Below are 16,321 nucleotides of genomic sequence, written 5' to 3'. Positions count from 1 at the left end.
ATTTATGACAGTGTGTATAGTCAAATGTATGGATAACAGTGCCTTATGTGCAGGCTATGAAGAATTATTTGTGTTCTACTGGAAAGTGTATCCGCCTGTAAAATGGTGTTTTTTAGTTTTGTTTTTTGTTTTTAACAAATGCAAGTGCCCTTCTTTTGATTCAGAAAACCAGCGTGCTTGCCTTTGTTAAGTGGATATGGGTTGCAATGAGTGGATACAGTTTGTTAGAAAATAAAGGGTTTCCCCTCAAACAGAACACATAATAAAATGCATATGCACTAAAAAATGACTTCTGCAGCTTGTTCAAACTACTAATTTAAAATGAGTCAATTCTTAAGTTTTTTGAGAAGACTTAATTTTTTTTCAAGTCACTTAAATTTGTAAAAACTATTAAGTTAACTTAAGCAATTTGTGTTGGAACAATATGAAGAAATGGTGTGGAACCCAGCATGACAGTATGTAGTCAAATGTATGGATAACTGTGCCTTATGTACAGGCTATAAATAATAATTTGTATTCTTCGCCTGTATAATGCTGTTGTTTTTGAAAACAAATGCGAGTGCCCTTCTTTTGATGCAGAGAACCAGTGTGCTTGCTTTAGTTAGCGGATAGGGTTTGCAATAAGTGGACACAGTTTGTTGTAAACAGTGGATTTCCCCTTAAACAGAACACATTGCTGATAATAAAATGCAGATGCACTAAAAAAAATACTTCTGCAGCTTGTTCAAACTACTAATTTAAAATTAGCTGAAACAACATAATTCTTAATTTTTTTGGGATGACAACTTTTAATGTTCAATTTACTTAATTTTGTAAAAACTATTATGTTAGCATTCAATTTGTGTTGTGACAACATGAAAGAATTGTGTGGTATGTAGCATTTATGACAGTAAAATGTATGGACAACTGTGCCTTTAGGCTTTAAAGGATTGTATGTATTCTACTGGTAAGTGTATCCGCCTGTAAAATGCTGTTGTTTTTCAAAACAAATGCGAGTGCCCTTCGTTTGATGCCGAAAATCAGCATGGTTGCCTTTGATGAGTGGATACGGTTTGCGGGCAGATTACTTAACCACAGACAGTGGTTCAGATGTGAGGTTGAGTTTATACTGTGTACCACTTCAACCTTTTGCTGTAATCAATTACAGAGAAGCTCCCAGGAGGTTCAGCAGCAATATGAGAGCCAAAGCTTTTTTGGCAGCCTGATGTATCTTAATGGAGAATGCATTGTCCCACTCTCATTTGTGCTTGTCAGGTGAAATTACTTATGCCGTATACAGCTGATATGGGACAATTAGACTCATTCCGCTGCGGATTCTCAGCGGAAAGCCCCTGAAATGAAACTCTAATTTCATTCTGAAACCCCTACAGTAGCGTTAGGGATATCCCAGGTTTATCTAGTATTAGTCAAAGCTGATGGGGAATATCGTTTATGTCAGTGTCAGGTAAGTGTGTGCATATAGACAAACCTCGGTTGCTGCAGATCTTGCCATCTGGAGATGTGCATCTCCGCTTACTCTCCCATGGGCTGATGGCACACTGGAATTCACATTTATCTCCATGCCAACCAGCAGAGCAGTAACAGTTTCCACAGTAACACTTTCCATGGCCTGCAACCATGAACACAGGGAGAGCGAAGAGAGACATTCAGCTGCAGAGTTTTCAGATTTGATGAAACAGCATCATTACAGAGAACACATGTATACCGATTGTGGATTTAAGGGTGTCATTGAAATTTAAAGAGTGTATTTGACAGTGCTATTGGTAATCATATGCTTATCTAAAATTTCACCTAAATTATTATTTGTTGTGTTTGGCACAGTTTGATTGACAGGTGAACTGACCGGTCATAGTGCTGACATTATGGGCACCCCATTCTGTCCACAATTTAATAGATAAACAAACCAAACCATTTAGTGGAGTTCGATTAGCATCAAAGCTAATCGACTTGCATTTGACAAATTGTGAAAATGTGCTCATAAGGGTGCAGACAGCAAATATCCAGACAGGCTGGGGAATTTCTTGAAGACAGAGATGGCAGAAAATGCACACTGTTTGTTTTTTATATTTAGCAAAAGCATATGTTGTTATTGTGAACACACAAATTAACTGATGTCTTACTCAGAACTAACATGGGAAAGTTATAAATAAATAAATATTTAAAGTTCTTTTAAGTCGCAGGGATGTTTGTTGATCTTACTTAACATGTGATTTGATGGCTGCTTTTGAATCTAGACAGCTCTGAATGTGTTGATCATTGTTGACGTCTTGGGAATCAGGTGTTGCTAACCTCAGGTGATATGGTAGTTCAGCTGTACCCTGTCACTTTCACTTGTATCATTCAGTGCATTTTCTTCTTCTATCAAAAATCAATTTAGAATTTCCCCATGTGTACAAAATAATGCTTTGTTCAACATGGACGATAGCCGGGGCGTCGCTAGACCCTTATTACTCAGGCAGTTACAGGTTACTTTAAATGTATAGTGTATTAAGTAGTTGATTGAAGAGCTTTATGTAGAGCTTAGTGCCTGGCAAAACCCCTGGCTGTTAGTAACATAGTGTTGAACATACAGCATACTATAGCAAAGGAGTTTTCTAAAATCTGCTCAGTTAAATCTAATTAAGTTTCTTGTGATAACTAGGAATAAACAGCTTGATTTGGATGTTTTTCCCCCAATGCCTTTATGATTGTTTTTAGTGACATAATATTAAATACATTTTGAAAGGAGGAACACAAATCACTCAGATTTGAATGAATATTTTTATTTATGTTTCAGCAAAGTTCTTATTATTAATTAAGTATCATTTAGTATTTTATGGTCACTAAAATTCTCCCTAAAATATTTCTTTTTTTGTTGTTGTTGTTGTTGGCCGAAACTTGACATATTGGCTGGATTTGTGTTTGTTAGTCCAAACCCCCCATTTAACATTTGTAAAGTATATTTTTACTGTCTTAATATAATATAATATAATATAATATAATATAATATAATATAATATAATATAATATAATATAATATAATATAATATAATATAATATAATATAATATAATATGTTGTCTTAAATTATCCAAATACCAAGTTACAATATTACTACAGCTTACATTTATTTGTAACTATTTATGATTAAATTATTGCTTATAGAATAATGGTGTTTTTGACAAAATTGGACATTATTTTTCTTACCACATTACTTTATTAACAAGCTCTGACAACAGCAGTATGACATCCTTTATATCTCAGATCACACAAAAAATATATACCAGATTTATTTCATGGGCTGGCCAATTAATGTGCATGCAAAAAGAAATACTAATTTAAAATGTGTGTAACTTTCACCGCTACAGCCACCATATAGCAAAAATGAGAAAAAAAACTATTTCGATGGCAATCTTATGTAATATTTATGTAAATACAAAATAATTTTTTTTTATAAAAAATACATACAGTACGTGTCCAGACAGTTTGAGGGAGCTCTGTCGTTTAAAGTCTTACCTCCACACACTTCTCCAGAGTCTTCATCCAAACACTCGCTGTCATCACACTCGCAGTAGCGTCCGCTGATCAGGCTTTTCCCATCGGGATTGTGGCACATGCAGCTGCCGCAGTGACAGGTGCCTGTCGGCCACAACCATCAGTGTCAAAATACAGCCACACTGCTCTATATGGCAGCACACGGCAAACACATACACTTTATGAAGAGACACACACTCTCACAAATACACCTGACGCTGTAAAACTGCATACTTTTCAGAATTTAACTAAGAATTAATTAAGCATTGATTCTCTTATTAACTTTAAATAAAGAAGCAAAGTGCATGCATATGGTAGAATAAAAATATTCACATTTAGTCATTTTACAAATGAATTGATGAATGAAATAATGAACATTTAAACATAACCTCCCCCACAATTATTCAATAAAGCACAAAAAATGCAACAGTTTAACTACAAAAATGTGACACAATAATAAAAATTGTAACATTTTACACTAATTTTGCTAACATTGGGTAACTTCAGGGGTTAATATGATCTGTCAAAGTATTTCTAAAGCATGCATTGTTAATGTTTGAAATATGTTATAAATCATATACAAAAAATCTCATGAGCTAACATGAAATAACTATAAAAAATGAAATTTTTATTAACTAAAAAATATCTTGTTATTAGGTTTTGTTAAAGCATTAACTCATTCGATTTATTATAAATTTAAATTCTGATTTCTGCATATACATTTTTTTTAAACTTTATTTGCCAGAATAATTCCAGAATATAGTAAATATAAAGATATTTACTGTTTAAACTTGTATTTTACAAAATAATCAAATCAAATAATTTCAGCTGGTTTAGCAGGGAATTGTGGCAATGTCAGTTTACAGTCTTTTCCTCGAAAAGTTCCATGAAATGGTTATTTCTTCTTTGAACTTATTAAAAATGTGGTGTTAACCAGTTAACATTTTCTCTAGCATCTAAAATATATAATTCTGAAATTGTGACTTTCCAGAAATCATGATACACAGCATTTTCATTGCCCTACTGACACTGACATATGTGAGACATACCAGACGTATCTGTAAAGCAGCTGGAGCCCTGCTAACAACATACAGACAGACACAACACACAAGAGTTCAGGCCAGTGTTAAGGTTAAGTACAGGCTCTGGGGTCAAGGTGTGAAATACAAGCAGCCTGTTATTTTTTAGGCCACCCAGAAGGAATGTTTAGACAACTGCACACCAGTGCCCTTCACTGTTATCAGCACCCTTAGTAAATATCAGCAAAAAGGCTGCAGAAAAAATGTCTTTATTGTTTATCCTTTCGATCTAAGATTTTTAAGAAAAGTAAACAATAATTAACTGAATGATGTTTGAGTTTGTTGTTGAATGAGAGAAAATGCTTCTTAAAAATCTTTCAATCAATTTGTAGGTGATGTTGAATTTTATTTTGGAGACTTCCTGATCCTTAGACCCAACTTATTATTATTAATAGTAATTGTATTATGGCTTAGAATATGGATTTATAGCAATTGGTCTCCTATAACAATATAAAACCATTCACTAATTTGACACAACAAAATCTCTACTAATGAGTCCTTTCTTGTAATAACATAACAGTGTTTTAACATAATAGACTGCATCTTTATAAATATAATTGTGACCAACAATGCTTCAAATCAGTGTAGAATTACATATGAACATGTACATTAAAATGACATTTATCACTATTAAGTATTGATTTGATTTAATTTATTTATTTTCTAACAAAAATATCATACAGTACATAAAATATCATTGACAAAAATTTATTTCAACATGGTTGAAAATGGAGTTGGATGAAGCACAAGCTTATTATTTTCCCACCCCATTACCACATACTTCATTTGTCTATTACCTTTTTACTTATTTCTTCTTTTACCTATCTCTTCTTTTTACTTGAGGCATATTTTATCCTTTTGGCATCTTTGACATATATGTTTGAATCCATTTGTACCTTTACATTTTGTAACATAGACTCAAAGAAAAAAATAAATAAATAAAATACATAGTACTACAAAAAGCCATTTTCAGCCTTTTTCATTTTATCCTTTTTCAATCACCTTCACATTTCAATAACACAGTGTAACTGTAGATATAACTGTCATTGTAATGTTATGTTGTATCTCTTTATACTGTATATGATACATTTATATGATTGTTATGCTTCATTATAAATAATTAGAAATAAAAGTATAATACATTGTGAGCATGGGCTTCATAGAAAGTGATGCTGAAATTTATGTTATTGCCTTAATGGTTAATATGCACCATGAAAAATGATATGACAAAAAGCCATGGAAACATGTTTTTATATTACTTTAACCAATAATCAGTTAATCAGATTTCAACTGACTTTGTTTAGTTTTACAAAGTTTAACCTAACATTTTATTCAGTGTAATTGATGTCAGTTCAGATGACTATAAAAGTTCCTTTGGTTGTCAGCAATAATGTTTTACAGTGTGGCCAATTTTGTTGTTTTGTTTTATTTTCTTACAACCACGTCCTAATTTGTGAAGCTCAAGACCATTTTTATATTTACGGGTGCAATTATTTGTGCAGAGCTCTGTATACTGTATGCCTTTCTCAACACTATAAGTCTCTGGGTGATGTGTATCTTACCTGCATTGGAGCAAACTACACCCTGAGCATTGCGGCAGAGGTCTTTGCTGGTTTTGCTGGAGAGCGAACACTCCTCCTCGTACTGACAGGATTCACCAAACCAGTTTTCATCACAGAAACACTTGCCACAGTTGCATATCCCATGATCTGCAGTGGAAACACAAACAGGATTGATTGAGATATTGATTGTTTTGAGTAACATGCGGTCATGGAACAGACCCATGATGTAAAGGTAAATGGGTTGATAAGGAATGACAGGGGCCAAAGAGCTAACTATGAGATAGATTTTGCGATTAGTAGCACATTTGAGAGGTGTTTGGAGAGAGGTGAAGGACAGGGTGACATCAATGCTTAGTAGTGAGAGGAGTTTCACACATGTGGTGAAAGATGTTATTTCCTTCTGATTAAAAAAAAAAATAGCTTACTATTTATGAAAAATTGTTCCCCATGATCTATTAGAAATGTATGAACACTGTTTAATCATATCACACATTAATTCTAATCCTTTACAAAATCATGATGTTCACTATACGGTCTCTGGACTTGCTGCATCATAGACACCAGTATTTAAATTACTGAATTTGTAAAAGATGAATTGTTGTCTGACCATATGAGGTTAGACATCGATAAACATTATAATCATGATTTCCAAAAACATTACAGCACACAATGAATGTACAGTATAAGGGCCATTTGTATTTCACTTGCTTTAGCATATACTAACTGGAGCATTTGGACCCATTTTTGTTTACACATATTAACCATGCTGAATGATGAACAAGCATAATCATTTTAATGGTAAAAAACTTATTCAATTGGTTTATTAACTTTTAAAAGGGTGGAAAAAATGTTTTCACAATAAAATGAAGAAAACACACTCTTTCTGTCTTAATACACCAGACACTTTGTTAAAAATACTTCTGTTATATGTTTGTTAATATAACTCCTATTTTATTAACATTTAAAATCTCTTGTTCAAATACATTTTGAACAGCAGCTATGCTAATTTTCTTTTGTTTTCTATTTCCGCCTGGTGATGCCTGTACCAATGCCTCTAGTCTAGAGATTGTGCAGAACCACTTGATGGGATCCAGGACCTGGGAAAAGATGATACCAACGTGATGCCAACCATCAAGGACTTCAAGGACATCACATACACTTAAATACACAAACACACCTCACTGAACATTTACACATAGACACCATACATATTCTATATAACTGCAGGTAACTTGTGTTTATATATAATAATGTTACCTGTTAAAAGCTATTAGTTACTAGTAAATTAGTTAAAGTTATTTGTAACCAATGAAGTTATGGTCAGGCAGATTCAGTTATAAAATGCCAACATGAATAATATATGATAAATATATAAACATAAGTACAATAAAAAAGTAATATACCAAAGGTCTAAAACAGAAAGTCAGGTCAAATGAGTATTTCTAATAAAAAACTTATGTCATGAATCTAGTCAAATTGTGAAGATGCAAATAAATAAATAAAAATATAAAAAAATTAAATAAAAAAATCAAAGGTCATGTTAAAAGCTTAAGCTAATTAGGTCAGGCCTATTTAGATCTAATTGTTTGAAATGTACTGTAAACCTAAACAACTGCTTATGAAAAAAAGCATTTACTATTCCATATATTAGACGAATAATATACTAAACTTAAAGTTGGGAATGAAAACGTTTTTGTTTATATTTTGGTGGATGAAAAAATCCTCAGGATTAAATTTCAACCTACAGGCTGATATTAATTTTTAGCGAGCTATATATTTGTAATGAAAACAAATTATTTTGATTTTACTGTCATGTATACAAAGATTTATTTAATAATTAAATAATTTTGCATTTAAAAACTTACACCCATAGGATTCCATCGCAGACGCCATCTTGTGGTCAGACGCAGAGTTCTTGCCACGCAAACTTTCAAAGTGCATTGTGGGTATGTCTACCCGTTTAGGAAAGGTATAGTTCGCAAAAATAGACAAGTCTGTCATCGCTTTCTCATCCTTGCATCAAACCTCTAACACAAAGTTATAAGTCTACTGAAGAATGTTGGAAACATGATGAGCTACTAAATTCTTCACATTGTGACCGTCTAGGACTGGAGCTAAATAGCTGTGGCTTTTGTGGATCCATGAAGTTCAGCAGAAGCCCAAAATAAAGGTATGTTTCACTTTAATGCTTCTCACACTTTGCAGAGAGGCACAAATGTTTTTGATAAACTTCGATACCATGTAATAATCAAAAAGTCTGTTCTTCAGTCTCCAAGCTTCGGTGTACTGTATGCAGTGGCCTACTCAACAATAACAAATACAATATAGAGCAGTTTTCACCCAAAAGCTTGCTCTTGAAAAAAATGTAAGCTGTTCTACTTATTACAAATGCTAAAATAACAGTCTACCTCAAGTCTTCCTCCCTTACATTCTGCATGCAACAGTAACTGTTATACTAGACAAGAAAAAAAATTCTATTTCAGTTATGATTGCCTATCATTATTCTTGACTCTGTGGATGAAAATGGATGTGCACACACACATGCGTACAGACAAAAAAGAAAAACACTGACAAATTATGCTACAAATATATCCTGTTATTGTAAATGCAGCTCTTTAGCCACATCCTGAAGTGTCATCCTCAATCACTCGCTGCACTAATCCATCATGTAAATTTGATGTCGTCTTCAAGGGCTATCCATCAGTCCTTAACAATAGCCTTGTTCTGCTCCTGTACTCATTACCAGAGAATCTTGGCTGCTTGTCACAAACATTCAGTGTTTTATAGCCAATCTGGAGGGAAAGGCAAGATTTATGCTAATACCAAATGGAGGATACATCTATCTTGCGTCCTATAGATTAAAAGCAAATTGGTATTGGAAATTTTAAGATATGAGACGAACGCTGAATAACATTTTTTTGGGCTACGATTTGACAGTTTAAAAAGGCATTTCTCATTACTGAACCATGCAGGCAAGATATTTGCAGTGGGACAACAAATTCTTCTTCAGTGTGAATGGTTTCAGAATATAGAATACCTTTTATTCAATGTGCCGGGGGGATTCTTGCTGGTTTTGAAGCCATTTCAAAGTGGAATATAACACTGACAATGTTTTAATAATTAGAATCACGAATTACAGCATTTCTAAAATATAGATCAGGGGTTCCCAAACCAAATATCATTGAGAGCCGTGGGCCCAAGATAAATATGCCAAACTATTTTACATTAAAGTTGCCATGGGTAATTTCCCTAATTTATTTAGTAATAGTTAAAAATAAATAGAAAACATTGCTTTGAATTGTATTAACTAATGCAGTATAACTTTTTGATAATAACTTATTGCAATGAAGACATAAACAATCACATTTATAACAGCTTGGAGTTTAATGCTGAAACACTAGTCAAGCAGAGTCTCCCATTGCCTTGATTTGCTCAGCAAAGTCTTTGCATTGTTCTCTGTCTGTCAGGTGACAGTATTTTAAAATAAATTACAGCATTTGAATCAAAACATTTAATTGCAGCAAACTTTTTTGTAGCTTAACAATAAAACAAACAAATAAACAATTACATTACATTCCATTTGAAATGACAATCTCTAAACCATCCCCATCATTCCCCCTCTCTTCTCAGATGGGATGGCGGGCCAAATCAAAGGTTATATGGGCCACCTTAGTTGCCCTAGACTGGTCATCTCTGATATAGACACAATATCATTTCTACTTCTTAGTTCTTCACCTTCCTACCAATCTTCTGTTTCACATGTTCAAGTGAAGGGGTAGGGGTGTTTCGATTTTTTTTTTTTTTTTTTTTTTTTGGTTGTTGTTGGTGTAGGGGTAGGGGTAGGGGAAGTGCCACATAGCCCTTCAAATTAAGAATTTTTTTAGAACTACACTACAATAAATAAAGAAGTGGTGTATGAGAGATGGCAATGAATACACCAGCTACAGTGATCACACAGCTTCCCAAGCGAGCATGGAGATACAAATGTAAAATAAAAATGCCATTAATTACGACAATTTATGGTTTTAGCATTGATATTGCACTGAACATTTACACATAGACACCATACATATTCTATATAACTGCAGGTTAACTGTGTTTATATATATGTTACCTGTTAAAAGCTATTAGTTACTAGTTAATTAGTTAAAGTTATTTGTAACCAATGAAGTTATTGTAACCAATAACTTTAACTTTTATGAATTTAAAAGTAATGTGCACCTGTAAAGCTGCTTTGAAACAATAATTATTTTGAAAAGTGCTATACAAATAAACTTGAAAAGAAGAGAAAGAAAATTTAGGTCAGGCAAAGTCAGTTATAAAATGCCAACATGAATAATATATGACAAATATGTATACAAACATAAGTACAATAAAAAAGTAATATACCAAAGGTTTAAAAGAGAAAGTCAGGTCAAAGGAGTATTTCTAATAAAAACTTATGTCATGAATCTAGTCAAATTGTGAAGATGCAAATAAATAAATTAAAATAAAAAAAAATTAAATAAAAAAATCAAAGGTCATGTATATTAAAAGCTTAGGTCAGGCCAATTTAGACCTAATTGTTTGAAATGTACTGTAAACCTAAACAACTGCTTATGAAAAAAAGCATTTACTATTCCATATATTAGACGAATAATATATTAAACTTAAAGTTGGGAATGAAAACGTTTTTGTTTATATTTTGGTGGTTGAAAAAATCCTCAGGATTAAATTTCAACTTTTCAGGCTGATATTAATTTTTAGCGAGCTATATATTTGTAATGAAAACAAATTATTTTGCCACATAGCCCTTCAAATTAAGATTTTTTTAGAACTACACTACAATAAATAAAGAAGTGGTGTGTGAGAGATGGCAATGAATACACCAGCTACAGTGACCACACAGCTTCCCAAGCGAGCATGGAGATACAAATGTAAAATAAAAATGCCATTAATTACAACAATATATGGTTTTAGCATTGATATTGCAATGTGCGTATCTGCAATAGTCACATCGCAGGATCTGCAATGTTGAATCAAAATTATACCAGGGAATCTGTCTTAAAAGTCTTACATTTCAAAAACACAATTTTAATTTAAACTTTTACATTCACTGAAATATTGTCTTGTAGTAGGTCTTAAATCATTTTAAACGGGTCTTAATTGTCCTTTGTAAAGCTACCCAATCAATCCGAAACGCATCCAATCGGCAACAACGCATCTCAATAAAACACATGCACTTTTAGCAAAACTACTCTTGACTAATATTATAACTGTAGTCTGTTGTGAAAACATTTAGTTTTTGAAGAGTTTTGTTTTAAGTTATGTTAAGTTATAAACAAAAAATTATGCATGCATGCAACTAAAGTATGCTTGTTTTGACACATTTAAAATTTGTGACAGAAATTACTAATACAGTTTTTTTTCTGCTTGGCCATTAAAAAATATTTAGCATCTAGCTTTATAAAAGTCTTAAATTTGACTTGATGAAACGTGTAAAAACCTTGTATAGTTGACCAGGAGCCACAGTTGATTGTTTTTGTGTTCCTAAGGCGTATGATTGTGTAAGCGTTCAAAGCATTCTAGCATAAGAAAAATTATAATGTTTTAACTTTAAGAAAAATAATTGTATTAAAATATATTTACACACAACAAAAACTACACTGTTATTTTACATTTGATTTCACAATTTGTGTACCTGAATACTGCTAGACTCCCAGAAAAAAATAAAAATAAAATAAAATAAAAACACCAGTTGTTGTATTTTTCATTTCAAGAGTACACATTTAGATATTGGTTGATGCTATTAGCAGGTTTGGCATGCTGTACCGGGAGAGAACTCTTGAGTTCAGAGATAAAAGAGCCTTGGGCTCCGCCTGGTCAATATTCAAAAACGGGGGTCCGAGATCTTATAGGTCTCGATAGCTCCCTCAGGTAAATGGAGCTAAAGGAGGAGATGGAGTAGAAGGGGGATTCTTCCAAATAAAAAATGAAGTAGTAGGGTGAAATCGGTCTATTTATAGTAGGCTTGAAATAATCTGATTGGATTATTGCAGATTACAGATGAGAGGTCAGCCGCGATCAATCATATCACATGCTCCTCTCAAAATTAGTTTGTAAAACTTCACATATCTTTGCTCTATTGTTTTTATTAATACTTTTAAATGGTTTATTTATTTAATGCAGATGCTCTCTACAAAATCATCGTAATCAATTATGTACATTCTTTTTAAACAGAGCCGTTCATTTCATTTACTGAAATTATATACAATATCACAATATGTACTGCATAAAAATAAAACAACGCAATGTCAGTTTTTTCAAATATCGTGCAGCCCTAGCATTAATAAGGATTTTTTCTACAAACAAGCATCGGTTTTATTACAGACACAATGGCATTCATATTCATTCTCTTCAAAGAGGTGTTTCTTTAAAAAAATGCTTAACTTCGCAAATGATAATTTCTGCGTATGACAACCACTAGATAATAGTCCACATCATATTTTAAATGCTTATACTTGACAGAATAGGCCAGTCTGTCAGAAATGTCTGGTGGCAGTGGATTTGCTTCTTACAGCATGTCTGGTATAACGTTATTGTTGTTTCCTTGTGGTTACATCCATAAATATGAACACTGTGGAAATACACAGTACGCTTGCAACATGATTCACCAGTCGTAACAGGGAAGCCTGGAGAAACCCAGAGGCTCATACGTTTTTGAGCTGAAAACAAACAACTCTTTTTCAAAGTCTAAATATGCAAAACAACTCTTGGAGTGGGTAATCTATTAAACGTTACTAATCTTGCACCTTCTGGAATGAATGCTGCAAATGACATCTCATGTGACACATGAGCTAGCAATGACATTATGATGACGGATGCGAGTGTAGTGGTAGTGATGTCTCATATCTTCATCCCTACCCCTTCTCCTTGGCCCTTGAAATAAAGAGTAAGTGGGGTATGGATACAGATGAAACATCGACTACACTGTAAAAAAAATGCTGGGTTCCACAACATTTTTTGTTGAGTCAACATGAGTTGAGTCAACATGAGTCAACAAGTTAACTTAATTAGTTTTTAAAAATATATGTTGAATGAACATAAAACAATTAAGTTGTCCAAAAAGAATTGTGTTGCTTCAGCTTATTTTAAATATGTAGTTTGAACAAACGTCAATTTTTTTGTGTGTACTTCACCATTATGAATCAGAATTGGGCCCAAAAATCCATTGAAAAGCTATGACATGTTCAATGATTAATCATGTTTGAAACAACATACTGTACAAACTAAACTAAATTTTATTCTTAACCAAATTAGAATGCATGAGTATTATTACACAAAGGTATGACACAATGACCCTCTTAAATCTAATTTCACCAGCATGGACGACACCACACTTTGAGCTAGACTTTATTGTAGGGATGAAAAGGAGTGGTAAGGGAACAGTGGATCAAAGGAAAATGGAAGTAAGAGGATGGATAATGAACAAGTAGGTAGGTTGATCGGGTGCTACAATGATGCCCAGTGACTCAGAGACAACGATGCCCATCTCTACTCTAGTAGAGTGATTGGAACCCCCCGATTCAACCTAGGAGCGAAGAGAGGGTTATAACGATTGTAAATGGGAAGAAAGGAAATGAAGGGAAGGAGAGAACGAGATGAACAGTGCTAGAGGGCTTATCTGCCTTAAATAGTTTTTAGGGAGTAGATAATTGGTTAAGGGGAAAAATGAGGACATGATCTCGCTGCCAAACTATTGTTTACAAGTTAACTCCATCAATATATCCTGATGGAGCTATTCACAATATTTAATTTATCCAGTCTGTCAATTTTTGCCCCTGTTATAAAATAGGTTAGACCATTTAGATCATGTAAGCAGTTCTGCCAAACTAAAAATAAATTATACCTCAAATCAAATGCACTAACTCAATATCTACGCTAACCAAACAAGTCTTCTGATTAATAGGTCATTATAACCCAGCAGTACTGATGGCTATAAAAACATGAAAAACTAAAGCCATAAACATTTTTTCAGTCTCAATTAATATGTTCTAAACAATCCTAGATGTGTTTTTCTCTAAATGGCTATTAATGCTAGAGTTTGATCCTATATGTGGACACAATCACACTGACATATTAACTGCCACCCACCCTGTTGTGGGAGGAAGACTTCGTCCTTGCTGGCTGTTGATTCCCTGCTTTTGTGTTACCAGGGGCATAATTTACCCCCTCACTGCAAAATGGGCACCCTGAGCTGTGACTCACTCCAAACAGCTGGGCACAGTATTAATAGACGGTGTGTCCTCATCAGATAAATTGTAGATGGCGAGCAGATTAATGAGTCATCAGACACTAATGGCTGTTCCTATTGCAGATAGTGCTATCCATGTCAAACTCTCACAATAGAATATGGGCTGACCAGGAGTATGAACGAGCTCGGATGCAAATAATTGTTACAATGATTTTTGTTTTGCGAAACAAGAATAGACAGCAATTTCTCAGAATTGCCGACAAGGCTTTCTCTAAGAATTCCGAATCATTCCAGGATGCAATTTCTTTTACAGGCTAAAGAAGGCATTTACATATTTGTATATCCCTTTTCCATTTTTAAAATATGAAATTGCTTCAATGTTGGTCATTGTGAATCTTTATTATTTTAACTTAATCCACCTTAGATAGGATCTTAACTAACCTCTGGTATGCAAATGAAAATCAAATTGAAACCAGTGGCTGATAGTGCCTTCAAAGACAGCCATTACACCTTGGACTGTGAGTATAATAGCCTTTTCTGATTAAAAGTGTGCAAAAAAAATATAGACACTAAAGGTTCCAGTGGGACAGAATAGAAAGCAGCATGTTACTGCATTTATTTATTAGCATTTTGTGTTTACATTTCAGTCTTTAGATTTTTCAGAGATCAGTCAGAGGAGACCAGCAACTGCTTGGTAAATCGTATTCTTTAAAATATCTTCTCTTATTTTCTTGAGAGCGAGGAAATTGTGACAGAATTGAAGTTTGGTGGAACGTTGCTCTCCCTGTTTTTCCTTTTTAGTTTTTATGTATTTATTTTAAATCACTGAACATACTTGACCTAACAAATGCTTACAGCCTTCTGAACCCAAGTACAAATCTTTTATAATCTTTTACAAATCTTGCATAAAATGGATAAACACAAGGCTGCACTATTTAAGTTAAGTTTACAGTAATGGACAGAAGCAAAGCACTTACAAAGTGCTTTTTCAAGTGTCTTTTAGTAATTTTACATTTCAAAGCAATATTTCATGCTTTATTGATAGCAATGTCTGGTTTGTGAACAATCTGAGTATATTTATTTCTTGGTTTATATGAAAACCTTTTGAATTGATTCATGAATCAAACAGCAGTTATTTCATGACTTAAACTGATTTGAATGCATCTGTTCTTGAGTCAACAACTTTAAATAATTTTTTAAGATCCAGTGTACAATTGAATTCACTGAATCAAAATTATTTGGTCAGAGTGACTCTTCAATTAACAACTCCTTGAATCAAAAGATCGGTTAAAGAAATGCTCCAGTGAATAACACACTTATTCAAATTTTCCATTAAGAGCGAGTCCACAATAATCACATTATCACATCAGAGCAAGACTACAGTAAACTCCCTCCTTGATTCATATTATCCTGTCTAACCTGTTAAATTAGTTTAAAAAAATCATACAATGGTTAATTCATGAATTTAACTGATCTGAATGCATCTGTTATTGAGTCAACAACTATAAATGATTTACTCAGAGCAATTCTTCAGTTAACAACTCACTGATTCAAATGATCTGGTCACAGTGTTTCTATAGAATTAATGACTCTTTGATTTGAATGATCAGAGTGGGCCTACATTTAGCAATTCCCTGATTCAAATCATCTATGCAGAGTGAGTCTAGAATTATTGACTGCCTGATTTGAAAGATTCAGTCAGAGCAAGTCTCCACTTAACAACCCACTGATTCATATGATCCAGTCCCATCGAGTCTAGAAATAGTGACACTCTTATTCGAATGATTTGTTCAGAGCGGATCTAAAAAAAAACAACTCCCTGATTTAAATGATCCAATCAGAACGAATCTAGAATTAATGAATGATTCAAAGCATTTGGTCAACAGAGCAAGTCTCTATATAACAACTCTGATTTAAATGATCCTTTCAAAGCAG

The 16,321-nt window shown here is 33.3% G+C and overlaps 2 protein-coding genes across 3 annotated transcripts in view; one reads left to right on the top strand and one right to left on the bottom strand.

Moving 5' to 3' along the window:
- Positions 1-16,321, bottom strand: part of itgbl1 (integrin, beta-like 1) — a 58,139-nt gene that overhangs the window by 22,279 nt on the left and 19,539 nt on the right. Inside the window, 3 exon segments of the mRNA NM_001024072.1 lie at positions 1,469-1,609; positions 3,495-3,617; positions 6,154-6,300. Coding sequence (NP_001019243.1) covers positions 1,469-1,609; positions 3,495-3,617; positions 6,154-6,300 — 411 coding nt within the window.
- The window catches only part of nalcn (sodium leak channel, non-selective), a 192,014-nt gene continuing 183,785 nt past the window's right edge, over positions 8,093-16,321 (top strand). For both annotated transcript variants that reach the window (XM_073911846.1, XM_073911844.1), the window contains exon 1: positions 8,093-8,323. The gene's annotated coding sequence lies outside the window, so the exon portion shown is untranslated. The remainder of the gene's footprint in view (positions 8,324-16,321) is intronic.

This window comes from Danio rerio, chromosome 9 (genome assembly GCF_049306965.1).
Source record: "Danio rerio strain Tuebingen ecotype United States chromosome 9, GRCz12tu, whole genome shotgun sequence".
Taxonomy (NCBI): domain Eukaryota; kingdom Metazoa; phylum Chordata; class Actinopteri; order Cypriniformes; family Danionidae; genus Danio; species Danio rerio.
Note: the sequence above shows the minus strand (reverse complement) of the source record. Positions and strands in the feature narration are given on the sequence as shown.